At 42.6% G+C, this 27278-nt stretch overlaps 1 protein-coding gene across 1 annotated transcript; it reads right to left on the reverse strand.

Annotated features, from left to right (window-relative positions):
* Nucleotides 1-1107: 1107 nt before the first annotated feature.
* mrpl4 (mitochondrial ribosomal protein L4) lies at nucleotides 1108-27241 on the reverse strand. The gene is made up of 9 exons (XM_084319517.1): nucleotides 27050-27241; nucleotides 26864-26945; nucleotides 23981-24146; nucleotides 20522-20573; nucleotides 11033-11150; nucleotides 6386-6492; nucleotides 4777-4886; nucleotides 4165-4238; nucleotides 1108-1254 (listed from the first exon to the last, which is right to left on the reverse strand). The coding sequence occupies exons 1-9, from the start codon at nucleotides 27095-27097 to the stop codon at nucleotides 1109-1111; spliced, it is 903 nt and encodes a 300-aa protein (XP_084175643.1). The 5' UTR covers nucleotides 27098-27241; the 3' UTR covers nucleotide 1108.
* Between the last annotated feature and the right edge of the window lie 37 nt (nucleotides 27242-27278).

Genomic DNA, 27278 nt, shown 5'->3' on the forward strand with positions numbered 1-27278 from the left:
TACTGTAGCGATGCAGCCACACCACTTGTTGGCCAGGACCCTTTTGCCTCGTCCCCCATTAGCTATATGGTATGTTCAGCCTGACTTTGCATGGTATGTATGGTTGGGTTTGTGTCTCTGTTTTTGGTTGCTATGGCACCAACTAATGGGGATCCGTAATCAAATAAAATCTTGCTGTTTTAACCTGGTGTTAATATCTGGTATGGGTGCATCGCTACGTTCCTGTCCCCAGGGCTCCTAGGGGAGGTCAGAGTAGGGCAGCTTGTAGGGGTCAGAGTAGGGCAGCTTGTAGGGGTCATGGGGAGGTCAGAGTAGGGCAGCTTGTAGGGGTCAGAGTAGGGCAGCTTGTAGGGGTCATGGGGAGGTCAGAGTAGGGCAGCTTGTAGGGGTCATGGGGAGGTCAGAGTAGGGCAGCTTGTAGGGGTCAGAGTAGGGCAGCTTGTAGGGGTACAGGGGTCTAGGGGAAGTCTGAGTAGGGCAGCTTGTAGGGGTACAGGGGTCTAGGGGAAGTCGGAGTAGGGCAGCTTGTAGGGGTACAGGGGTCTAGGGGAAGTCTGAGTAGGGCAGCTTGTAGGGGTCTAGGGGAGGTCAGAGTAGGGCAGCTTGTAGGGGTACAGGGGTCTAGGGGAAGTCGGAGTAGGGCAGCTTGTAGGGGTACAGGGGTCTAGGGGAGGTCGGAGTAGGGCAGCTTGTAGGGGTCTAGGGGAGGTCAGAGTAGGGCAGCTTGTAGGGGTCTAGGGGAGGTCGGAGTATGGCAGCTTGAAGGGGTCTAGGGGAGGTCAGAGTAGGGCAGCTTGGAGGGGTCAAGGGGAGGTCAGAGTAGGGCAGCTTGGAGGGGTCAAGGGGAGGTCAGAGTAGGGCAGCTTGGAGTGGTACAGGGGAGGTCAGAGTAGGGCAGCTTGGAGGGGTCTAGGGGAGGTCGGAGTATGGCAGCTTGGAGGGGTACAGGGGAGGTCAGAGTAGGGCAGCTTGGAGGGGTCTAGGAGAGGTCAGAGTAGGGCAGCTTGTAGGGGTACAGGGGTCTAGGGGATGTCGGAGTAGGGCAGCTTGTAGGGGTACAGGGGTCTAGGGGAGGTCAGAGTAGGGCAGCTTGTAGGGGTACAGGGGTCTAGGGGAAGTCTGAGTAGGGCAGCTTGAAAGGGTACAGGGGTCTGTAGCGCTGGTCGTGCCACAGCAGCTTATCCTCCAGGAACCTCACGGCCCCCAGGGTGAGGACCAGGGCCTCGTGCTTCAGCAGGCTGTGGACGTTCAGGCCTGGGGAGGGGGAGGAGGAGGAGGACAGCTGCTTAGATCACATGGTTCTCCGTCAGACACCTGGCATGAGGCGTTGTTCATATCCAACAAGGCAATCGAACAATATTCATCGTAATTTCTTCCTCACAACATTAGGTCAGTTCAGTATAAGATTTAGAGGTCCTACTATTTGGAATTCAAAACCCTCCATAATAAAAATGAAAAAAAATCTATTTCATCACTCAAATCCAAGCTTAAATATACATTGTTATTACATGGCGTTTTCACATTCGTCGAAAATGCTTGCTTGTGATTGGTCAATAGCGCGCGCCAGAGGTCCGTTATCACACAATAATGACCACTGTGCGCAGCTGTTCGCAATCAAGCCCCACTGACACACTGCCTCAGTGCAGCTCAGCATATGCACAGCTGCACTCAAGTCATGCAATCAGACCAGAGCCCACAGACCTGCCGGCTGCCGATAATAATAATCACTTTATTTGGGCTGACAGAGCCACAGAACAACTGCGTCTGCAATTGATCTAGTCTTGTCGATGAATTAGGTATATTGTTAGTAAGTTAGCCATGTAATAAGCGGGATAATGTATAGCTATACTCAATCATTGTCGCAAAATAATTGACCTTCACTGACGTTTAAAACACCTCGGCGCTGCGCCTCGGTATTTTAAACTCCGTGTCGGTCAATTATTTTGCGACAATGACCTCGTAGCTATACATTATCCCTTACATAACCACCGGTGATTATTGTTTTTCGCAGCTGGAGTAATCAAGCCCCACTGACACACACTGTTTCAGTGCAGCCAATCAGACACACCTGCCGGGCTGCCCGCGATAATAATAATCACTTTATTTGGGCTGACAGAGCCACAGAACAACTGCGATTTGTAAAATGAATTAGGTATATTGTTAGTAAGTTAGCCATGTAATAAGCGGGATAATGTATAGCTATACTCTGTCATCATCACAAAATAATTGACCTTCACTGACGTTTAAAACACCTCGCCGAGGCGGCTCGGTATTTTAAACTCTGTCGGTCAATTATTTTGCGACAATGACCTCGTAGCTATACATTATCCCTTACTTAAATTAATAGCTTCAATCTCATAAAACCATTAATGTCACTTTGTTTTACAGTTTCATGTTAATTAACACATTGGGCGCCGGGGGTTGTGCCCATCATTGTACCCAGTCTGCCAGCACTGTAACCCTAGAGATGTTTACCTTCTTTGCAGGGCTATAACTTTTTTTAATTGTATTGCTATATTGACATTACTATGGCCCATTCAACATTGATTATCTATCGTTCCGGATGTGGGAACGTTATATTTTTTCATTCATACATTGTTGTGTTAAGTTACCTTCGAGAATATAAGTGTTTTTAAGCTTTTCTGCTGTAATTCGAAAAACGCTAGTTATAGGCCCTGACGCATATGATAGATTATCGATTGGTGTATCTTTCCTATACACGATATATACAAAAATTCAAATGTATATGATCGGTATACATTATGCTTCATCATGCGTGAAGGAAAGGGGGGGGGGGGTCGTTTATAATTCCTTGATCGTTAGTAGCGGCTTTATTTAGTATGGGTTGATATATTGATCAGACTGATTGCAAACAAGGAAATGGACAATCGGGCTGAAAATAACGTTAGTGTCATCTTACCGTTCGCCGATGAGACTGGAGGAAAAAGATCCCAATTATTTGACGCCGATCTCCTAGATCCATTTCCGGTTTGTATGGCGCAATAAACGCCGAAATCATATCGATTATTGCGTTTTGAAAGACTGTTTGTCTGGAGTCCCGTAACAAGATATGACTGCCGGAGGGATTTCCTCGATGCACCGACCGATATTGATCCCAAAAATTATTTACGCCGTTGTTGGCATTCAACGCATGGCGGGCAATAACGACTTACGCCGTATTTGGCGGACAAAGTGTTAATTGTTTAGACTAATTATTAATGTTTTTGTTATTATTTTTTTTTATTGATCCTTTTTCCTCCGATTTTCTCCCATCCCAATGTTAGTCGTTATGCCAATTCCCAATCCCCTTCCTGGTCGCTGCGCACTTACCCCCCACAGTCGGTCTGGGAGAGTGGAGGCTATTACGTGCTTCCTCCGACACACGTCTAGCCAATCAACCGCTTCTTTTCACCTGGCAGCGCGGACTCTCACTGAGAGTGTGTAACGTGTGGAAGAATCACACTACCGCCCTTAGATCCTATCCGCGCTTAGCAGGCGCCCCGACCGAACTGTAGGAGTCGCTGTTTACAACGACCAGGACCCACCCCGCCAGCTTCTCCCACCCTCTAATACTGCCAATTGTATTAGTGTGAACGGCCAGCCAAGCTGGTGACAACCCCGGAGCTGTGAGCTGGATTCGAACAGGCGAATCCAGCGTCTCCGGGGTTGGTGACGAACGCAATCTACGCTACGCCACCTGACCGCCCTCTGTTTTTGTTATTATTATTACTTTGATTATTATTATTGTTTTATGAACTTATTTCACTTTACTTTTGTTTTTGTGTGTTTTTTTTATCCAATGATTTAATGAGTTGAGGCCCCGTATCGGCCCATCTGGGTCTCTTGCCTCTACTCAGCACCTTTATACACTTACTGTTTTGCTGAAATGGTGCGAAATAAAGAAATAAAATAAATAAATTCCTTAGGAACAATTGTACAACTTCTGTATATAAACATTAACAGTTATTTGATTATCCTGTTAGTATAATGCTTCTCTTGTAGGGAAGTTACTGATATAAGAACTGATGGAGATGGTAAAGCTAATCTGGGTAATATATTTGTTAGATTGAAAGTCGATATAGATACAGCCTACCATAAAATATGATATCATACTGTATAGTTTTGACATACCGGTATGTATAGTTGACCTGTGTTATATATTACCTATGGCTGGGATGAGGTTGACAGTCTTCAAACTAGCTGTGGCCTTAAGGATGTTCTCAGGAAGCTCCTCTCCTCTGTAAGCAGCATAGAAACATCTTAGCTTAGCATAAACACTTAGCTTCTCCAGAGTCAGACAGAAAGATATCCTCTCTGTGCGTTCAGCAGAAAGCTATCCGGCTGCAAGCTAGTCTAGCTTAGCACAAATTAATCGAAGTTGATACGGACCACTAGCCTAGTCTCCGGGAGAGTTTTTATTTATTTTTTGGCCAACACAGCTAGGCTAGCTGGTCCGTATCCACTTCCATTCATTTGTGCTGTGTAGGCTAGCTTGCGGCAGGATAACTTTCTACTGAAGGCACAGGGCGGAAATCGGTATCCATCTGTGTATATACAGTATATATATATTTTTTATTGCAGATGTTAACAAATGTTTTCCGTTGGGGATATCATTTGCAGTTGAAAAAGGGTAATAAATCACAATTATGGTGACTCTGGTATGGTGATAATATGGTGGTGTGGGGCCTCTACTGTACATACGGTACGGTACATAAGAGAAACATACCGTACGGTACATGAGGGAAACGTGCAATACATAAGAGAAACGCTACTTACACATCCACTATCAACACAGACTCTCCCCACGATCGGTCTCTCACTAGGTCCATGAGGTACTGGGGGTCAGGTGTGGGCATGTCCAGAGAGTCCACGACGTGAAGATAATCCTGCAAGAACACACGGCATCCAGTTAAAGGAACACGCCAACTATTTGGGAAATTCGCTTATTTGCCGATCTACCCTGGAGTTAGACAAGCAGAGACATACCATTTTCTTCTCCGTGCATTGCAGTAGGCTTAGGGAACAGCCGCACCGTTAGGCTAGCTCGTTGTGCGCATGTGCCCCCTACTGGTCGGTCTAGAGAATGGGCGCCTCAAAAGCCCTGTTTTTTTAGCCAGCAGTGGTTCGGCAAAAGATTGTTCCGAGTATATATCTGCTTAGAAAATGAAAAATTTCCATTTTCTTTTTTTATTTCTCCACATGGTAAATAAAAATATATTTTCTACATAAAAGCTATATAAAACATTTACCTTTGTCTAAATTAGACTTGACTCGTTGACTTGTTTTTATTAAAAAGGCTTCAAGGTAGGGCTGTCGCGGTATGACATTTTCCCACCGCGGTTGTGTGTGTGGCTAATCACCGCGGGATGCGATGGTACCGCACTTCTAAAAAAAAAAAAAAAAAAAGTGTTAATTTTTTTTTATATATATACCTGTATATATTTTTTTTTTATTATTAAGACATGAGAGTTTACCCGCGATCGTGATTAGACAACAGTTCTAAGGTCGTAGGAGTCCTGAAACTATTTTAAACATGTTTGATAATAATATATCCATTTGTCCCGCAACGTTCTGAAATGTGATAACAGTAGATTTGCCTGCTCCTTTACGAGTGATGCGTTGTGGGATATATACTGTAGGTCTGGTCTACGCAAGCAGCCAATAGTCAGTCACACATCCCTTCTCCAACTTAAAACTAACGTCATTTGAGCGAACATTTAACGTTATTATAACACTATTTTAACGTTAGTGAATGTGAACGCACATACATAGCTAGTTAAATATCACAACTCGTGTCATTGTTCGTCATTGGGGGGGAAACTAGCCAATAGCTAACGTTATAGATAGGCTAGCTAGCATATAGCTAACATTATAAATTGAAAACAAAGCCAACGTTAATATCCAGTTGACATTACAGATCATAATATCTATGATAACGTTAACGAAGTGAGAGTAGGGGTTAGGCGGCACTTGATTTGCGTGTAACGTTAGCATAACATTGAGCATCGAGCTACATGACCAGCACTTCGGCCCGAGAGTGTTGGGAGAACGCTCCCCTGTACTCTACTACGGTTCAGATGAATACAGGAACAGGTAAACATTGGGGGCTCGAGTCCGGGATATGAAAATAAATCCTGATTTCACCTGCGAGTTGTAAACTGTATGGAAACGTGAAGTTAGCTCATGCTACTGGAAAAACGGACGCCTCGTCATTAAATGAAGTAAAAAAAGAAAATGATGACGCCCCTTTTATTTTACCGCGGATCTCGCGCTCGTCTGTTCTACATCCCGCGGGTCACTTGACACACCGCGGTGATGCGGTTATCGCGACAGCCCTATTTCAAGGTGGAAATTACCTTTCTCTTCATTAAAAGGTTTCAGTTACCTGAGCCAACTTGGAGCTAAGAGCCACTTTGAGTCCCTGCACGCGGACCTTCATGGGCAGCATGTAGTAGTAACTGGTGGGTCCTCTGGGGCCATGACTGACCCCCCCTGGAATATAAACACACTGATTTATAGATCTAACATGACTAACCCCACCTGGAATATAAACACACTGATTTATAGATCTACTGACCCCACCTGGAATATAAACACACTGATTTATAGATCTACTAACCCCACCTGGAATAAACACTGATTTATAGATCTAACATGACTAACCCCACCTGGAATATAAACACACTGATTTATAGATCCAACATGACTAACCCCACCTGGAATAAACACTGATTTATAGATCTAACATGACTAACCCCACCTGGAATATAAACACACTGATTTATAGATCTAACATGACTAACCCCACCTGGAATATAAACACACTGATTTATAGATCCACTAACCCCACCTGGAATAAACACTGATTTATAGATCTAACATGACTGACCCCACCTGGAATATAAACACACTGATTTATAGATCTACTAACCCCACCTGGAATAAACACTGATTTATAGATCTAACATGACTAACCCCACCTGGAATATAAACACACTGATTTATAGATCCAACATGACTGACCCCACCTGGAATATAAACACACTGATTTATAGATCTACTAACCCCACCTGGAATAAACACTGATTTATAGATCTAACATGACTAACCCCACCTGGAATAAACACTGATTTATAGATCTAACATGACTAACCCCACCTGGAATATAAACACACTGATTTATAGATCTAACATGACTAATCCCACCTGGAATAATAAACACTGATTTATAGATCTAACATGACTAATCCCACCTGGAATAATAAACACTGATTTATAGATCTAACATGACTAACTCCACCTGGAATAATAAACACTGATTTATAGATCTAACATGACTAACCCCCCCTGGAATATAAACACACTGATTTATAGATCTAACATGACTAACCCCACCTGGAATAATAAACACTGATTTATAGATCTAACATGACTAACCCCACCTGGAATATAAACACACTGATTTATAGATCCAACATGACTGACCCCACCTGGAATATAAACACACTGATTTATAGATCTACTAACCCCACCTGGAATAAACACTGATTTATAGATCTAACATGACTAACCCCACCTGGAATAAACACTGATTTATAGATCTAACATGACTAACCCCACCTGGAATATAAACACACTGATTTATAGATCTAACATGACTAACCCCACCTGGAATATAAACACACTGATTTATAGATCTAACATGACTAATCCCACCTGGAATAATAAACACTGATTTATAGATCTAACATGACTAATCCCACCTGGAATAATAAACACTGATTTATAGATCTAACATGACTGACCCCACCTGGAATAAACACACTGATTTATAGATCTAACATGACTAACCCCCCCTGGAATAAACACACTGATTTATAGATCTAACATGACTAACTCCACCTGGAATAATAAACACTGATTTATAGATCTAACATGACTAACCCCCCCTGGAATAAACACACTGATTTATAGATCTAACATGACTAACCCCACCTGGAATAAACACTGATTTATAGATCTAACATGACTAACCCCACCTGGAATATAAACACACTGATTTATAGATCTAACATGACTAACCCCACCTGGAATAAACACTGATTTATAGATCTAACATGACTAACCCCACCTGGAATAAACACTGATTTATAGATCTAACATGACTAACCCCACCTGGAATATAAACACACTGATTTATAGATCTAACATGACTAACCCCACCTGGAATATAAACACACTGATTTATAGATCTAACATGACTAACCCCACCTGGAATAAACACTGATTTATAGATCTAACATGACTAACTCCACCTGGAATAATAAACACACTGATTTATAGATCTAACATGACTAACCCCACCTGGAATATAAACACACTGATTTATAGATCTAACATGACTAACCCCACCTGGAATATAAACACACTGATTTATAGATCTAACATGACTAACCCCACCTGGAATAAACACTGATTTATAGATCTAACATGACTAACTCCACCTGGAATAAACACACTGATTTATAGATCTAACATGACTAACCCCACCTGGAATAAACACTGATTTATAGATCTAACATGACTAACCCACCTGGAATAAACACTGATTTATAGATCTAACATGACTAACCCCACCTGGAATAAACACTGATTTATAGATCTAACATGACTAATCCCACCTGGAATAAACACTGATTTATAGATCTAACATGACTAACCCCACCTGGAATAATAAACACTGATTTATAGATCTAACACGTTCGAACCTTCGTTTGTTACATTGGCGTTTGAATTCTAAATCAACATTCGAATTTTTTTTTTTTTATTAATTTTTTTTTTTTTTATATTTATTTTGTGTGTGTATTCATTCTGTTTAAACCAATGGGGTTTTTCTTCACAGTTGCAGATCAAGATTAGGCTACAGGCAACGACTAAATTGGGACGGGGAGAAAACAGAGAAAAATCGGAGAAAGAGGGATAAAAAAAAAAAAAACGAAGGTTCGAACATCCGTTTGAAAAACCCTGACGAAGTTCGAAGCCCAAAAACAGACTTCAGGGAAACAGCTCTAGTAGCTGCCTCCTCTACCGGGCCGTGAGCAGGTGAGGTGTGTGTAGCTGCCTCCTCTACCGGGCCGTGAGCAGGTGAGGTGTGTAGCTGCCTCCTCTACCGGGCCGTGAGCAGGTGAGGTGTGTAGCTGCCTCCTCTACCGGGCCGTGAGCAGGTGAGGTGTAGCTGCCTCCTCTACCGGGCCGTGAGCAGGTGAGGCAACCCGTGTTACCAAGTAAACAAATCACGGAGATGGCCAGTTCGCCCGCAGCTCTAGTGCTAACGTTAAGCTCTCAGAATGGTAGCAGCTCGCCCGCAGCTCTAGTGCTAACGTTAAGCTCTCAGAATGGTAGCAGCTCGCCCGCAGCTCTAGTGCTAACGTTAAGCTCTCAGAATGATAGCTGCTCGCCCGCAGCTCTAGTGCTAACGTTAAGCTCTCAGAATGGTAGCAGCTCGCCCGCAGCTCTAGTGCTAACGTTAAGCTCTCAGAATGATAGCAGCTCGCCCGCAGCTCTAGTGCTAACGTTAAGCTCTCAGAATGGTAGCAGCTCGCCCGCAGCTCTAGTGCTAACGTTAAGCTCTCAGAATGGTAGCAGCTCGCCCGCAGCTCTAGTGCTAACGTTAAGCTCTCAGAATGGTAGCAGCTCGCCCGCAACTCTAGTGCTAACGTTAAGCTCTCAGAATGGTAGCAGCTCGCCCGCAGCTCTAGTGCTAACGTTAAGCTCTCAGAATGGTAGCAGCTCGCCCGCAGCTCTAGTGCTAACGTTAAGCTCTCAGAATGGTAGCAGCTCGCCCGCAGCATCCTACACACAACAACAACACACACTCTCGTTACCACAGCGCTTTACGGTATTTTCACAGCACTGTCGCAACATTACCGTAAAGCGTGAACACCGTTGTGATCGTACACAACACTACAGATAGCTCTCAGAATAGCCAGTTAGCCTGCAGCACCAGCAACGGTAAGCGTGTCCATTTTATTTCACCCACTGAAGCGGGGTTCCCCTCCTCCTCCTGTGTGTAGAAGACAACCAGCTCTGCATGGCTCGCTCCATTAGTGAGGACTGGTCTCGCCCTCTGCTGGCGCGTGTGTGCACTACAACAAAACTCCGTTTAGACGGTATTGATTTTCAATACCGTCGGTATCTCTAAATACTAGGGGTGGGAATCACCAGTTTCATCATGATACGATATGATATCGATTCTTTGGACAACGATACGATATTTGCCGATATCACAAAGTCTCTCACGATACAATACGATACGATTAGATTCAGGTGCCTGCGATCGATATGAGATGATATCATATGCCCATTTAACACAATCGGTAACATTTAGATCAACAAAAAAAAGGTAATGCAAATATCATTTGACATTTGTATTTTTGAGCTCTTCCAGACATTTAAAGGAAAATCAATCTATTGTTTTTAATACAAATAGACCTCCTGTTCACTGTAAAGTGCCACGTTTTTATATATTGAGCTTTAAACTTTAAGCTACATTTTTTGGAACTCAAAACTCACAACCTCCCTCTCCCAAACCGTTCCTACAACAATTTGTTGATGTTGCATGATCATGTATAGGCCTACATTTATTATGTATTATATTGTTTATGTTTAAATAACATTTAAACATCAAACTCCTCTGACCTCATCTTGTCTTTCCAAAGACGCGCGCACACACACACACAGAAAGGGAGAATGCTATGCTGTAACATCTACACACACGGAGCTACTGCTGTTGTTCTTGGGCAGATATGAGACTCGCCACAGGATTTTCAAAATAAGAGTATCGATATGAATCGATCTTATTACATCGCATCGATCCGATTCGATTGTTGATAATTACATCGATGTATCGATCTGGATCGATGTATCGTCCCACCCCTACTAAATACCCCGGTATACCGTAATACCGTCATACCGCCCAAGCCTAGTAGCTACCTCCTCTACCGGGCCGTGAGCAGGTGAGGTGTGTAGCTACCTCCTCTCCAGATGGGTGATCTGATGCTGCCGTGACGGGCTCTTCCACTTCCTTTCTGGTTCCACGGTTTCCTGCCCCCTCCTCTGACCTCCGACCTGATCTTTGTGTTGGCATGACTCTGAGGGATCAAAACAGCCGTTAGTTTGGTGTGATGGTAGTTTAATTAGTCTGGGCTATTTTGTGTATCCCCCCAGGGCATCAGGATGCTCAATGACTCTATGCAACGCTAACCCAACCATCTATGAAATCATCGGCACTGATTGGAGACAAAATAAGTGATGAGATAGTCAAACAGGTGAAATGAGCTAAATACTTTCCATCATAATGGACTGTACTCTTTGAAAGTTGCACATTTGTAATAAAAAAAAGTTTATTTACTATATTTTTTGTTCGCGTCAGATTATTTGTAACATAATGGAGATGAACACTGGTTGGGGGCCCCTCCTAAGAATTACTGCCTAGGACACCAATGACCCTAGCAGCGTCCCTGCACACACACATGCACACACAGCTCAGGCTGTTGTCGTTTTAGAGACATGATCATAATGAGGCTTTTGTCCCAATAGGGTAAAGTGTCATCAGTAGGGGTGGGACGATACATCGATCCAGATCGATATATATATCGATCTATTATCAATAATAAAATAGGATCGATGCAACGTAAAAAGATCGATTCATATTGCGATACTCTTATTTTGAAAATCCAGCGAGTCATATCCGCCCAGCAGTGTGAAACTCCGTGTAGACATTACAGCGGAGCGGCGCTACAGAGCGCCTATTTTGCGACCCGATATAAGTCTGTGCAGTTTTTTCCCCCCGCAACGGGTCAAATGCATCTAACATGCTTTGCATCGTCGCTATTCCCTTATGCCCAGATGGGCAGACCTAAATATTAACGTTACGTTAGCTCAGTGTTTCTCAAAGTGCGCAGAGGCATGCCTTGAGATTAAAAAAATAAATAAAAAATTTATTCTTTTTGGATTACAGAAAATTATCACTAAAGTGCCATCTGTTGCAGCTGCACTGTTCTCCATGAAAATACCATATTTGGATAAGTTTGACCATTTCTCAAAATCATTATTTAATAAAACACAGAAAAGGATCACCAAGTTACTCTGGATAAAAAAAAACCTTTACAGACAACATTGAGACAAAGCTTCCCGACACATCTCCATCCAAACTCTTGGAATAACTCATTGAAATCTCATCTGATACATCCACCTGGAGAGCTGGTTTCAGAGTGTGGTGCTGAGTACCAAGTATCTCATGATGGCGATGCAGCAGTTTTTTTTTTTTAAAGCAGTGTCCATTGAATTGTATTGCAATATTACAAGATGTCTCTATTTTTGAAAAAGCAGTCTTGAGTGTCCATTGGATTGTATTGCAATGTTACAAGATGTCTCTATTTTTGAAAAAGCAGTCTTGAGTGTCCATTGAATTGTATTGCAATATTACAAGATGTCTCTATTTTTGAAAAAGCAGTCTTGAGTGTCCATTGGATTGTATTGCAATATTACAAGATGTCTCTATTTTTGAAAAAGCAGTCTTGAGTGTCCATTGGATTGTATTGCAATGTTACAAGATGTCTGTATTTTTGAAAAATCACAGGCTTTGAGTGTATTGGACAGTATTGTTATGTTGTTGCACAATTGCAGTTGTAAAGTGGTTGCACAATTTGAAAGGTCACGATATTGGTGTTATTTCAATACATTTAAACATGGCCCATTTCATGACTTTTGTTGGGGCGAGGGGGGGGGCCCAAAATATTTTGGTCCGCCAAAGGGGGGCCTGACAGAAAAAGTTTGAGAAGAACTGTGTTAGCTGCTTAAGCTAACTAAGCTAAGCAGCTAACGGTGAGAGAACAGGAGAGGGGAAGGAGGAGGAGGGGGCGGGGGCATTCTGTGTGTGGGGACTGGGGGAGGGGCATTCTGTGTGTGTGTGTGTTTGAAAAGACCAGATGATGTCAGGAGTATTATATTGATAGTATTTACTGAGGATGGACAGATAATGTTGATATTTAAACATGAATACATAGAGAGGGAGGGGTTTACTTAAAGTTTAAAGCTCAATATATAAAAATAGATTGTTTTTCATTGGTAAATGTCTGGAAGAGCTCAAAAATAAAAACGTCAATTGATATTTCCGTAGCCTTTTTTTAGTTGATCTAAATGTGACTGATTGTGTTAAATGGGCACATAATATCGTCTCATATCGATCGCAGGCACCTGAATCGAATCGTATCGTGGCAGACTGTGATATCGGCAAATATCGTATCGTTGTCCAAAGAATCGATATTAGTTAGTCTGCAACACTACTATCACCGACATCTAAGAAGGGAGATCCCCCCTTGAATGGCCCTTCTAAGGTTTCTCTCCTCCACATTGCCTGTGGAGAATTTTTCCCCTATTGTTAGGTTTTAGTGAGTTTTTCCTTACCTTCGCGTGGGGTATGTCTGGGAGTGCTTGCATTCATTCATTTATTTGCATTTATTTTAAATTTCTTGGACCTTATGGTGGTCTTGTTTTGTTCTTGACTTATTGTGATGTTTCTTCTTGACGTGTCCGGCCCATGGGGACATTAACACTTTGGCTGCCGGAGGTTAAATTCATGATATACCATCTGTTGCCAGCTCTATTTGTCTATGGAGAAGTTCCCCTTCTTTGCAGGGCTATAACTTTTTAAATTCTATTGCTAGATTGCCATTATTAGGGCCCATTCAAAGTCCTATATGTATTGTTCATTGTGTAGCAACGTTAAACTTTTTCATTCACATATTCATACTAAAATATGGTCTAAAGTATAAGTATGTTTTCATCTCTTTCTGCAGCTTTCTCCAGAACGTGATCTATAGCCCCAAATGCATTATATTGATGATGAAATACAGTTTGATAGCAATCGGCTCGATATAATACATTTCAACTGCACGTACTTCTGGAAGTTACTACACGTCATCTGATGTTGACCGGATGGGCGAGGGGGCGTTTATAATTCCGTGGGCAGCGTTATACCATTCATCTAATGTGGGTCAAATGTTCATCATAGCAGTTAGTATCGAACACGGTAATTTTACACGCTAAAACTCACCCCAGTCTCCTCGGGCCGTTGGGCGATCAGCGTGGAGTAGACAGTTTTCCATTATGGGATGTCGAAATACCCGGTCCATTTCCAGGTTGTATAATAGTATATACGTCCAAATCATGTTGTTTATCGAGTTATTGGCAACGGATCGCTATGTATTGTATCGAGCGCGAGTCCCGGGAGCTATAGCGAGTGCCCGGAAGTAATATGGGTGATCACCACTCCATCGACATGACTTCCTGTTTGGCGATTACGCCGATCGGCCACCAGATGGCGCTCTTGAACCGCTAGAGAGTTCAGTGGGGCTTTTCGGTGGGTCTCAGGGCTGCGGATGGAAAATATGATTCCGATCACAGATTTTTGAAATATTGATATCAAAGACGAGTTACGGCGTCTTCGGCAACTTGAGCATGGGTAGGAAAGACGCCAAAACGCGTCCTTTGGCAACTAAAGTGTTAACGTGTGTTGTCTGGCCTTACAAATAAATTTGATTTGATTTGATATCGTATCGTATCGTGATGGAACTGGTGATTCCCACCCCTAGTTATTAGTGAGATTTTAGTTTATGGAATGCATTTATAATTTAGCGAATATCCGGCATTTTTTATTCGCTAAACGTCGCCGAAAATAGTCATGTGAGAAGAGGGCATCCAGAGCTCTCAATGAGCGTTGACATTTCGAAAAACTACAGTACCCAGCAGATTGTAGCTTCCTGCAAGCAAATGACTTGTGTATGAATTGTTTTTATTTCTCTTATTTCTCTGGATTCTCTACCACAAAACTGAACATTAGGGGCATAGATTGGAGCGCAATTAGTGTGTCTACCTTCTGTGAACATTTAGCAACAATCTGCGTTGCAAACTGATTCAAAATGGCGGAGCCATATCCATTATTATAATTTTATTTTTTTATTTTTTTTTCTCTTATTTTGGAGATCGATGTCATACTGTGACACTGAAATGAAAGAATATTTCATCAACTAAAATATTTAGTCAAAAATATTTCATCAACTAAAATATACAGTACGTCACACCCCGCGCCTCTCCCTGCCGTCTGCAAGTGGCTAATCTTGAGTTTCCGACCCTCCAGTAAGCTAACCATGGATAAATCCAAAACAAGGAAAGTCTGAGGAAAATAGAGGGTTTAATTCAGCGTGGACAGATTAATTTGCTTTCACGACTAACAATGCAGGCGTACCTGTAGCCTATGCCTGATATGCGTGCGAAATCTGCGAACAACGAAAAATTTACTTGTTATTTTATAGATTTTCCACAAATAAGGCAAGGACTCAAATAGAGCTGCATAGTTCAGGGTTTTATTTCAAAGTAGGTCTACAGATGCCAATGTTTTTTCTCCTTTTCTGTGTTTTATTTCAAAGTAGGTCTACACATGGTAGTCTTTTTTCAAAGTGGACTACTTTTTATTTTATAAATGTTCCACAAATAAGGGAAGGACTCAAATATACCTGAATACCGTAATTTCTCTAATAGTAACCCCGGCTTGTATTTGTTTCAACTGTAACTGATACCAGGCTTGTATTAGGAGGAGGCATGTATAAGAGAGAGGCCTATATTTATAATTTTCAAACATCATAATAAATAAATCAACATTTTGTGTCAGTTTGAACCCAGTAAAATGTACTGGGTTCATTTATTGAAACCAAGTACTGTATGAAATACGGTAGTAAACAGTGCAATTACAGGTGGTCAAAAAAAGTAAAATAAAGTAAAATAGTGCAATCACAATACTGGTATAATAATAATAATAATAATAATAATAATAATAATAATAATAATAATAATAATAATAATAATAATAATAATAATAATAATAATAATAATAATAACTTCGTTTTATACAATTCTGAGGTAGGCTTACTCTCTTGGTAAACATTAACACCATACCATTATGGTATTTACTGCACAGCCAGGCCAGCATATACATGAAAGCCGGCTTGTATTAGGAGGCCGGCTTATAATTGCTTAGCTCAACAGCGCACCCGGTCATTAATAGAGACCCGGTTTTTAATTTAATACCGGTTACTATTAGAGGAATTACGATAGTTCAGGGTTTTATTTCAAAGTCGGTCTACAGACACCAGTGTTTCGTCTCCTCTTCTGTGTTTTATTTCAAAGTAGGTCTACACAGCCAGTCTTTTTTTCTCCTCTTCATAAGAGTTTGAGGTTTTCCTTTGTTATAACAGGTAAAAACAGCAATCAAAAGTCAAAAATCTTCTTTTTGTTGCTTTATAATTCCATTAATGCAACAAACTGTGTGCTATAAGTATAAAGTATAATAAATCGCAAATTACTTTGGGTATGCAATTGTCAGGCGTTTTATGCTAAATGTGGGGTATGCTTGGGGATATATAAAACGTCTTCATTTTAAGGGTAAATAGGTTGTTGCGGCTCCCTGAGCATTTTATTTTGTGGGAGGGGGTAAAAGTGGCTCTTTTGACAGTAAAGGTTGCTGACCCCTGGGCTAGGGCTTAACAGGTTAAAGGGATACCCTGACTATACTCTTAAAGGGATACCCTGACTATACTCTTAAAGGGATACCCTGACTATACTCTTAAAGGGATACCCTGACTATACTCTTAAAAGGCATACCCTGACTATACTCTTAAAGGCATACCCTGACTATACTCTTAAAGGGATACCCTGACTATACTCTTAAAGGCATACCCTGACTATACTCTTAAAGGGATACCCTGACTATACTCTTAAAGGGATACCCTGACTATAGTCTTAAAGGGATACCCTGACTATACTCTTAAAGGGATACCCTGACTATACTCTTAAAGGGATACCCTGACTATACTCTTAAAGGGATACCCTGACTATACTCTTAAAGGGATACCCTGACTATACTCTTAAAGGGATACCCTGACTATACTCTTAAAGGGATACCCTGACTATACTCTTAAAGGGATACCCTGACTATACTCTTAAAGGGATACCCTGACTATACTCTTAAAGGGATACCCTGACTATACTCTTAAAGGCATACCCTGACTATACTCTTAAAGGGATACCCTGACTATACTCTTAAAGGGATACCCTGACTATACTCTTAAAGGGATACCCTGACTATACTCTTAAAAGGCATACCCTGACTATACTCTTAAAGGGATACCCTGACTATACTCTTAAAAGGCATACCCTGACTATACTCTTAAAGGGATACCCTGACTATACTCTTAAAAGGATACCCTGACTATACTCTTAAAGGGATACCCTGACTATACTCTTAAAAGGCATACCCTGACTATACTCTTAAAGGGATACCCTGACTATACTCTTAAAGGGATACCCTGACTATACTCTTAAAGGGATACCCTGACTATACTCTTAAAGGGATACCCTGACTATACTCTTAAAGGGATACCCTGACTATACTCTTAAAAGGCATACCCTGACTATACTCTTAAAGGGATACCCTGACTATACTCTTAAAGGGATACCCTGACTATACTCTTAAAGGGATACCCTGACTATACTCTTAAAGGGATACCCTGACTATACTCTTAAAGGGATACCCTGACTATACTCTTAAAAGGCATACCCTGACTATACTCTTAAAGGCATACCCTGACTATACTCTTAAAGGGATACCCTGACTATACTCTTAAAGGGATACCCTGACTATACTCTTAAAGGGATACCCTGACTATACGCTTAAAAGGCATACCCTGACTATACTCTTAAAGGCATACCCTGACTATACTCTTAAAGGGATACCCTGACTATACTCTTAAAGGGATACCCTGACTATACTCTTAAAGGGATACCCTGACTATACTCTTAAAGGGATACCCTGACTATACTCTTAAAGGGATACCCTGACTATACTCTTAAATGGATACCCTGACTATACTCTTAAAGGCATACCCTGACTATACTCTTAAAGGCATACCCTGACTATACTCTTAAAGGGATACCCTGACTATACTCTTAAAGGGATACCCTGACTATACTCTTAAAGGGATACCCTGACTATACTCTTAAAGGGATACCCTGACTATACTCTTAAAGGGATACCCTGACTATACTCTTAAAGGGATACCCTGACTATACTCTTAAAAGGCATACCCTGACTATACTCTTAAAGGCATACCCTGACTATACTCTTAAAGGGATACCCTGACTATACTCTTAAAGGGATACCCTGACTATACTCTTAAAGGGATACCCTGACTATACTCTTAAAGGCATACCCTGACTATATTCTTAAAGGGATACCCTGACTATACTCTTAAAGGGATACCCTGACTATACTCTTAAAGGGATACCCTGACTATACTCTTAAATGGATACCCTGACTATACTCTTAAAGGCATACCCTGACTATACTCTTAAAGGGATACCCTGACTATACTCTTAAAAGGCATACCCTGACTATACTCTTAAAGGGATACCCTGACTATACTCTTAAAGGCATACCCTGACTATACTCTTAAAGGGATACCCTGACTATACTCTTAAAGGGATACCCTGACTATAGTCTTAAAGGGATACCCTGACTATACTCTTAAAGGGATACCCTGACTATACTCTTAAAGGGATACCCTGACTATACTCTTAAAGGGATACCCTGACTATACTCTTAAAGGGATACCCTGACTATACTCTTAAAGGGATACCCTGACTATACTCTTAAAGGGATACCCTGACTATACTCTTAAAGGGATACCCTGACTATACTCTTAAAGGGATACCCTGACTATACTCTTAAAGGGATACCCTGACTATACTCTTAAAGGGATACCCTGACTATACTCTTAAAAGGCATACCCTGACTATACTCTTAAAAGGCATACCCTGACTATACTCTTAAAGGGATACCCTGACTATACTCTTAAAGGGATACCCTGACTATACTCTTAAAGGGATACCCTGACTATACTCTTAAAGGGATACCCTGACTATACTCTTAAAAGGCATACCCTGACTATACTCTTAAAGGGATACCCTGACTATACTCTTAAAAGGCATACCCTGACTATACTCTTAAAGGGATACCCTGACTATACTCTTAAAGGGATACCCTGACTATACTCTTAAAAGGCATACCCTGACTATACTCTTAAAGGGATACCCTGACTATACTCTTAAAGGGATACCCTGACTATACTCTTAAAGGGATACCCTGACTATACTCTTAAAAGGCATACCCTGACTATACTCTTAAAGGGATACCCTGACTATACTCTTAAAAGGCATACCCTGACTATACTCTTAAAGGGATACCCTGACTATACTCTTAAAGGGATACCCTGACTATACTCTTAAAGGGATACCCTGACTATACTCTTAAAAGGATACCCTGACTATACTCTTAAAGGGATACCCTGACTATACTCTTAAAAGGCATACCCTGACTATACTCTTAAAGGGATACCCTGACTATACTCTTAAAGGGATACCCTGACTATACTCTTAAAGGGATACCCTGACTATACTCTTAAAGGGATACCCTGACTATACTCTTAAAGGGATACCCTGACTATACTCTTAAAAGGCATACCCTGACTATACTCTTAAAGGGATACCCTGACTATACTCTTAAAGGGATACCCTGACTATACTCTTAAAGGGATACCCTGACTATACTCTTAAAGGGATACCCTGACTATACTCTTAAAGGGATACCCTGACTATACTCTTAAAAGGCATACCCTGACTATACTCTTAAAGGCATACCCTGACTATACTCTTAAAGGGATACCCTGACTATACTCTTAAAGGGATACCCTGACTATACTCTTAAAGGGATACCCTGACTATACGCTTAAAAGGCATACCCTGACTATACTCTTAAAGGCATACCCTGACTATACTCTTAAAGGGATACCCTGACTATACTCTTAAAGGGATACCCTGACTATACTCTTAAAGGGATACCCTGACTATACTCTTAAAGGGATACCCTGACTATACTCTTAAAGGGATACCCTGACTATACTCTTAAATGGATACCCTGACTATACTCTTAAAGGCATACCCTGACTATACTCTTAAAGGCATACCCTGACTATACTCTTAAAGGGATACCCTGACTATACTCTTAAAGGGATACCCTGACTATACTCTTAAGGGGATACCCTGACTATACTCTTAAAGGCATACCCCGACTATACTCTTAAAGGGATACCCTGACTATATACTCTGGTAGGTTTGAATCTGAAGCGCTTTTGAAATGGATTGAAATGACACCAGATACCGGTGACAAATCAGACAGGATAGGCTTCTTAAACGTGTGTAGTAGTAATAATAATAACTTTATTATTTATTATTTAGTATCTCCTCCATGTAGTCATCTGCATGTTATGAACCCTATAACATGCACAGCCTTGCAGCACAACACGACAAGGAGATGGAAAAAGCAGGTGGTTTACCACGAGCGACTCACAATTCTTTGGTAGCTTCTCTGCCACCTTTCCACGTCGTAGAGAATGTCCAGTCTGAGAGAGAGAGAGAGAGAGAGAGAGAGAGAGAGAGAGAAGAAGGAAAACGTTGCATCCTCTTCAACTTACAGACAGCGGCCTTCACCGACTGCCCCCTCCGTGTCTCACTGAGATTGGGGGACCCTGATGTGTAAACAAGACGAAAGTCTTTCTCTGGTCTGCATCCCCTTAACAATTGTGTGTATTGAGCCGTACTGTATTGTACCCATTCTGCAATCTGTTAATAAAGTTTTCATTCAATGCATTTTCAATCAATCACTGAACTCCTCTCCTCCTACCAACCCTCTCATCTCTCAGAGCCACCTCCTCTCCTCCTACCAACCCTCTCATCTCTCAGATCCACCTCAGCCTGCCTCCTCTCCTCCTACCAACCCTCTCATCCCTCAGATCCACCTCAGCCTGCCTCCTCTCCTCCTACCTGGGCTTTATTTTAAATAACAAACTTTCTAACAAAAATAAATGGCACAAAAAGTGATTACTAAGGTCAATCAAAAAATAAATTAGAATTTTCTCGTTCATAAATAGGAACGCTCTGAGGACCCTAGCTGGAGCCCTCATCCAATGTCACTTTGACTATGCTTGCACTTCATGGTACAGCAACTTATCCCAACAAATGAAGACAAAGCTCCAGACCTCCCAAAACAAACTAGTGAGACTCCTGCACAACCTTCACTTTAGGACTCACCTAACGCCAGCCCACTTTAGCAGTCTGGGATGGCTTAGGGTTGAGGAAAGGGTACACCAGCTTAAAATGCTACTGGTTTTTAAAGTACTGAAAGAAACGGTCCCCAAGTACCTAGTAAATTATTTTAATAAAGTAGGAGATGTCCACAAACACGCCACAAGAGGGAGCCCCACGGACCTGGTCCCGCCGAGAGTCAGGACATGCATGGGGAAAGATGCATTTTTTTTTTTACTTGACTACTGTGATGTGGAATGCCCTGCCAACATTCATAAAACTCCTGAACTCCCCTCTCGGATTTAAATCCGCCCTAAAAACATGGCTCAGCAGCAACTCAAATTGGTCTTAAAATGATCTTTATCTCTTTTATCATAACTCAGCTTTTATCTCTCTTTATCATGAGTTGCTTTTAAGGGTTTGCAGATTTTCTTTTAACATTAGTTGACTGTATGAGTTTTCAGGTTAGGTGTTATTGTACTTATTTTTAGGGTGTCCCGTCTCGTGTACATGTCTATTCGTGTTTTTGTGCCTTTTATGTTCCATGTATGGACCACAATGGAAACAAGCCTTGGCTTTATTGTGTTTTATCCATTTTTGACCAGCACGTTGACACTGTTATTGTTTGTTTTTCAAATGTTTGTCCTACCATTGTGTCAAAATAAAGTATTCAATAAATCAATAATAAAAAATAAAAACCAACCCTCTCATCCCTCAGATCCACCTCAGCCTGCCTTCTCTCCTCCTACCTGGGCTTTATTTTAAATAACAAACTTTCTAACAAAAAAAAATGGCACAAAAAGTGATTACTAAGGTCAATCAAAAAATAAATTAGAATTTTCTCGTTCATAAATAGGAACGCTCTGAGGACCCTAGCTGGAGCCCTCATCCAATGTCACTTTGACTATGCTTGCACTTCATGGTACAGCAACTTATCCCAACAAATGAAGACAAAGCTCCAGACCTCCCAAAACAAACTAGTGAGACTCCTGCACAACCTTCACTTTAGGACTCACCTAACGCCAGCCCACTTTAGCAGTCTGGGATGGCTTAGGGTTGAGGAAAGGGTACACCAGCTTAAAATGCTACTGGTTTTTAAAGTACTGAAAGAAACGGTCCCCAAGTACCTAGTAAATTATTTTAATAAAGTAGGAGATGTCCACAAACACGCCACAAGAGGGAGCCCCACGGACCTGGTCCCGCCGAGAGTCAGGACATGCATGGGGAAAGATGCATTTTTTTTTTTACTTGACTACTGTGATGTGGAATGCCCTGCCAACATTCATAAAACTCCTGAACTCCCCTCTCGGATTTAAATCCGCCCTAAAAACATGGCTCAACAGCAACTCAAATTGGTCTTAAAATGATTTTTATCTCTTTTATCATAACTCAGCTTTTATCTCTCTTTATCATGAGTTGCTTTTAAGGGTTTGCAGATTTTCTTTTAACATTAGTTGACTGTATGAGTTTTCAGGTTAGGTGTTATTGTACTTATTTTTAGGGTGTCCCGTCTCGTGTACATGTCCATTCGTGTTTTTGTGCCTTTTATGTTCCATGTATGGACCACAATGGAAACAAGCCTTGGCTTTATTGTGTTTTATCCATTTTTGACCAGCACGTTGACACTGTTATTGTTTGTTTTTCAAATGTTTGTCAAACATTTGTTTTTCATTGTGTCAAAATAAAGTATTCAATAAATCAATAATAAAAAATAAAAACCAACCCTCTCATCCCTTTGATCCACCTCAGATCTACCTCCTCTCCTCCTACCAACCCTCTCACCCCTCAGCCTGCCTCCTCTCCCTCTACCAACCCTCTCATCCCTTTGATCCACCTCAGATCTACCTCCTCTCCTCCTACCAACCCTCTCACCCCTCAGCCTGCCTCCTCTCCTCCTACCAACCCTCTCACCCCTCAGCCTGCCTCCTCTCCTCCTACAAACCCTCTCACCCCTCAGCCTGCCTCCTCTCCTCCTACCAACCCTCTCACCCCTCAGCCTGCCTCCTCTCCTCCTACCAACCCTCTCACCCCTCAGCCTGCCTCCTCTCCTCCTACCAACCCTCTCATCCCTCAGCCTGCCTCCTCTCCCTCTACCAACCCTCTCACCCCTCAGCCTGCCTCCTCTCCTCCTACCAACCCTCTCATCCCTCAGCCTGCCTCCTCTCCTCCTACCAACCCTCTCACCCCTCAGCCTGCCTCCTCTCCTCCTACCAACCCTCTCATCCCTCAGCCTGCCTCCTCTCCTCCTACCAACCCTCAGTCCCTCAGCCTGCCTCCTCTCCTCCTACCAACCCTCTCACCCCTCAGCCTGCCTCCTCTCCTCCTACCAACCCTCTCACCCCTCAGCCTGCCTCCTCTCCTCCTACCAACCCTCTCTGTCCCTCAGCCTGCCTCCTCTCCTCCTACCAACCCTCTCACCCCTCAGCCTGCCTCCTCTCCTCCTACCAACCCTCTCACCCCTCAGCCTGCCTCCTCTCCTCCTACCAACCCTCTCTGTCCCTCAGCCTGCCTCCTCTCCTCCTCCTACCAACCCCCTCTGTCCCTCAGATCCACCTCTGCCTCCCTCCTCTCCCTTAAGTCCAACCTTCTCCAGGGCTTCTCCTTCTCCAGGGCAGCTCCCAGAGTCTCAGTTTTCTCAAGACCCATCTCTTCTCCACCGTCTTCTCTTAAGACTCTCCGTCCATCCTTGTGAGTTTGTGTTACACTCGTCCGTTTGTCTCACTACCTGGTGGGCACCGCGAACACGTCCGGGTGGAGCTGCGTCAGGCCTCGAGGTTCCGGGTCCTCCAGGGTCTCCACCCAGGTCTGCAGGGGGCGCAGGTGAGCGGGCACGGCAGCGTCACACCTCCTCAGGACGGGCAGCGGGGAGTCTGCTGGAGGGGGGGGCCTCTCTGTGGGACACACACACACACACACACAGAGACACACACACACAGAGACACACACACACAGAGACACACACACACAGAGACACACACACACAGAGACACAGACACACACAGAGACACAGAGACACACACACACACAGAGACACACAGACAGACAGCCACACACAGAGATACACACACACAGAGATACACACACACAGAGACACACACACACAGAGACACACACACACAGAGACACACACACACAGAGACACAGACACACACAGAGACACAGAGACACACACACACACAGAGACACACAGACAGACAGCCACACACAGAGATACACACACACAGAGATACACACACACAGACAGACAGACAGACACACAGAGAAACACACACACAGACACACACACACAGACAGAGACACACACAGACAGACAGACAGACAGACACACACAGAGACACACACACAGACAGACACAGGCAAGACACACACACATATACACACACACAGAGACAGACACACACATATATATACAGTCACACACAGAGACAGACACAGACACACACACACACACAGAGAGACAGACACACACAGAGAGACACACACACACACATACACACACAGAGACAGACACAGACACACACACACAGAGAGAGACAGACACACACACAGAGACACACACACACAGGTTAAGTAAGGATAGGCTGATGACTGTCTGTCAAGACACAAATGGCTTGTAATTTGGTTTATATTTTGTATTTTCAAATGATAAATCAAATAAGATAAGATAACGCAAGATATTCCTTTTATTGATCCCCTTGGGGAAATTCAGGCATCATAGCAACATGGGGGAGGGGAGGTACAGGTATGGGCAGGGTAATAGTAGAAACTAAAGACAAAGAGATAAATATAGGCAATACAATTAAATCACAATATAAAAATATGAGATAAATAAACGGTGTAAACAAAGGTGCAGATGAGGGTGTGTATGCCCTACTGTTACATTTGTGACATATACGATATGCAAATATACAGTACTGTTACCCATAGATCGTGACAGAGAATATATACATACGGTGGGGAGGAGACTGTCTATTAGGAGGGGGTGGATGGGTGTGGGAGAGAATATATACATACGATGGGGAGGAGACTGTACATTAGGAGGGGGTGGGTGGGTGGGAGAGAATATATACATACGGTGGGGAGGAGACTGTACATTAGGAGGGGGTGGGTGAGTGGGAGAGAAATATACATACGGCGGGGAGAGAATATATACATACGGTGGGGAGGAGACTGTACATTAGGAGGGGGTGGATGGGTGTGGGAGAGAATATATACATACGATGGGGAGGAGACTGTACATTAGGAGGGGGTGGGTGGGTGGGAGAGAATATATACATACGGTGGGGAGGAGACTGTACATTAGGAGGGGGTGGGTGGGTGGGACAGAAATATACATACGGTGGGGAGGAGACTGTACATTAGTAGGGGGTGGGTGGGTGGGACAGAAATATACATACGGTGGGGAGGAGACTGTACATTAGGAGGGGGTGGGTGGGTGGGAGAGAAATATACATACGGCGGGGAGAGAATATATACATACGGTGGGGAGGAGACTGTCTATTAGGTGGAGGTGGGGGGGTTTGGACATTTACGGTGGCCAGTTTCTAATTGCAGCCTCCCGTAGGTGCTCTTTTAGAGTGGTTTTGAATGTGGGTGGGTATCATGTGTTATAGCCCGTGCAGGTTAGGTAGGCAGGTAGACAGTAGGTGCACTCCCCCACTGACCACGTGTGTCATTCCACTGACCAATGCCGACATATATGTTGCTCAATCTAGTTTAAAGAGATTGATTGAAAACTTTATTAACAGATTACAGAATGGGTACAATACAGTACGGCTCAATACACACAATTGTTAAGGGGATGCAGAACCAGAGAAAGACTTTCGTCTTGTTTACATCAGGGTCCCCCCATGTTCAATTCATCGTAACATATATGACATACATGACATACAGATAAGACAGTACTGCTAGATCTAGACATTTATGACATACCAGATCTACGAATATAGTACAAACAGTACTGTTTGTGATACAAAAATAGTCTAAAAAAGAGAGTATATATATACATTTGAGGGCATGTGTTCCTGTTCCCAATGATGCTGTACACACTGTGTGGCCGACTAGTTCACACACTTTCAGGGGCGGAGAGGAGACGCAGTCACGCAGATAGCAAGGTATCGAGTAGAAGGTAACGGTTAAAAAGAATTTGACTTAAAATAGTCTTCCTATATAAAACATTTACATTACAACAGTAATGTAACCCACCACCACCCCCTCCTAATGTACAGATCTCCTCCCCATCATATGTATATATTCACTGTTAGGATCTATGGGTGACAGTAGGCCTACTGTATATTTGCATATCGTATATGTCACACATGTAACAGTACTATATACCTGTATGTCATGTATATGTCCCTATGCCATAAATGTCATGATGTCATGTATGTTGTGTATGTCATAACTGTCACTATGAATTGAAAATGGGGGACCCTGATGTAAACTAGATGAAAGTCTTTCTCTGGTCTGCATCCCCTTAACAATTGCGTGTATTGAGCCGTACTGTATTCTGTACCCATTCTGCAATCTGTTAAATGCAGTTTTCAATCAATCAATCAATCAATCAATCAATCAATCAATCAATCAATCAGCAACTGGCTGAACTCACTTGATCTCGCAGGGTCCACGAGATTGGAGGGGATGAGTAGATTGGACGGCAGGGCGCTCTCACCAGAGAAAGATGAAGCAAACTGAGAAAGAAAGATTTATTAAAAAGAAGTCCAACCAGTTATCCCGTTATTATTATATTCGATGTGTTCCGGACTGTCAAGTGTCAGCTGAACACGTTACTCACCCTTCTGCCGTTGCCTCTGACACAAGCTAATACACATATACGTAACATGTCGACCTGGTGGAGAACAACACAGTCATACAGGTGTGATTTCTGCAAAAACCCTGCGGGAAAACATCAATTATTGTATTAAAACATTACGATCTGAAGTCGGTTCTCGCCCGAGTAGATGGAAGGTCATGTGGTGCTACTTTGTTGTCGTCTCACAGTGATGACGCCATCATGTGAAGGA

This window comes from Notolepis coatsorum (genome assembly GCF_963971535.1).
Source record: "Notolepis coatsorum genome assembly, chromosome: 7".
Taxonomy (NCBI): Eukaryota; Metazoa; Chordata; class Actinopteri; order Aulopiformes; family Paralepididae; genus Notolepis; species Notolepis coatsorum.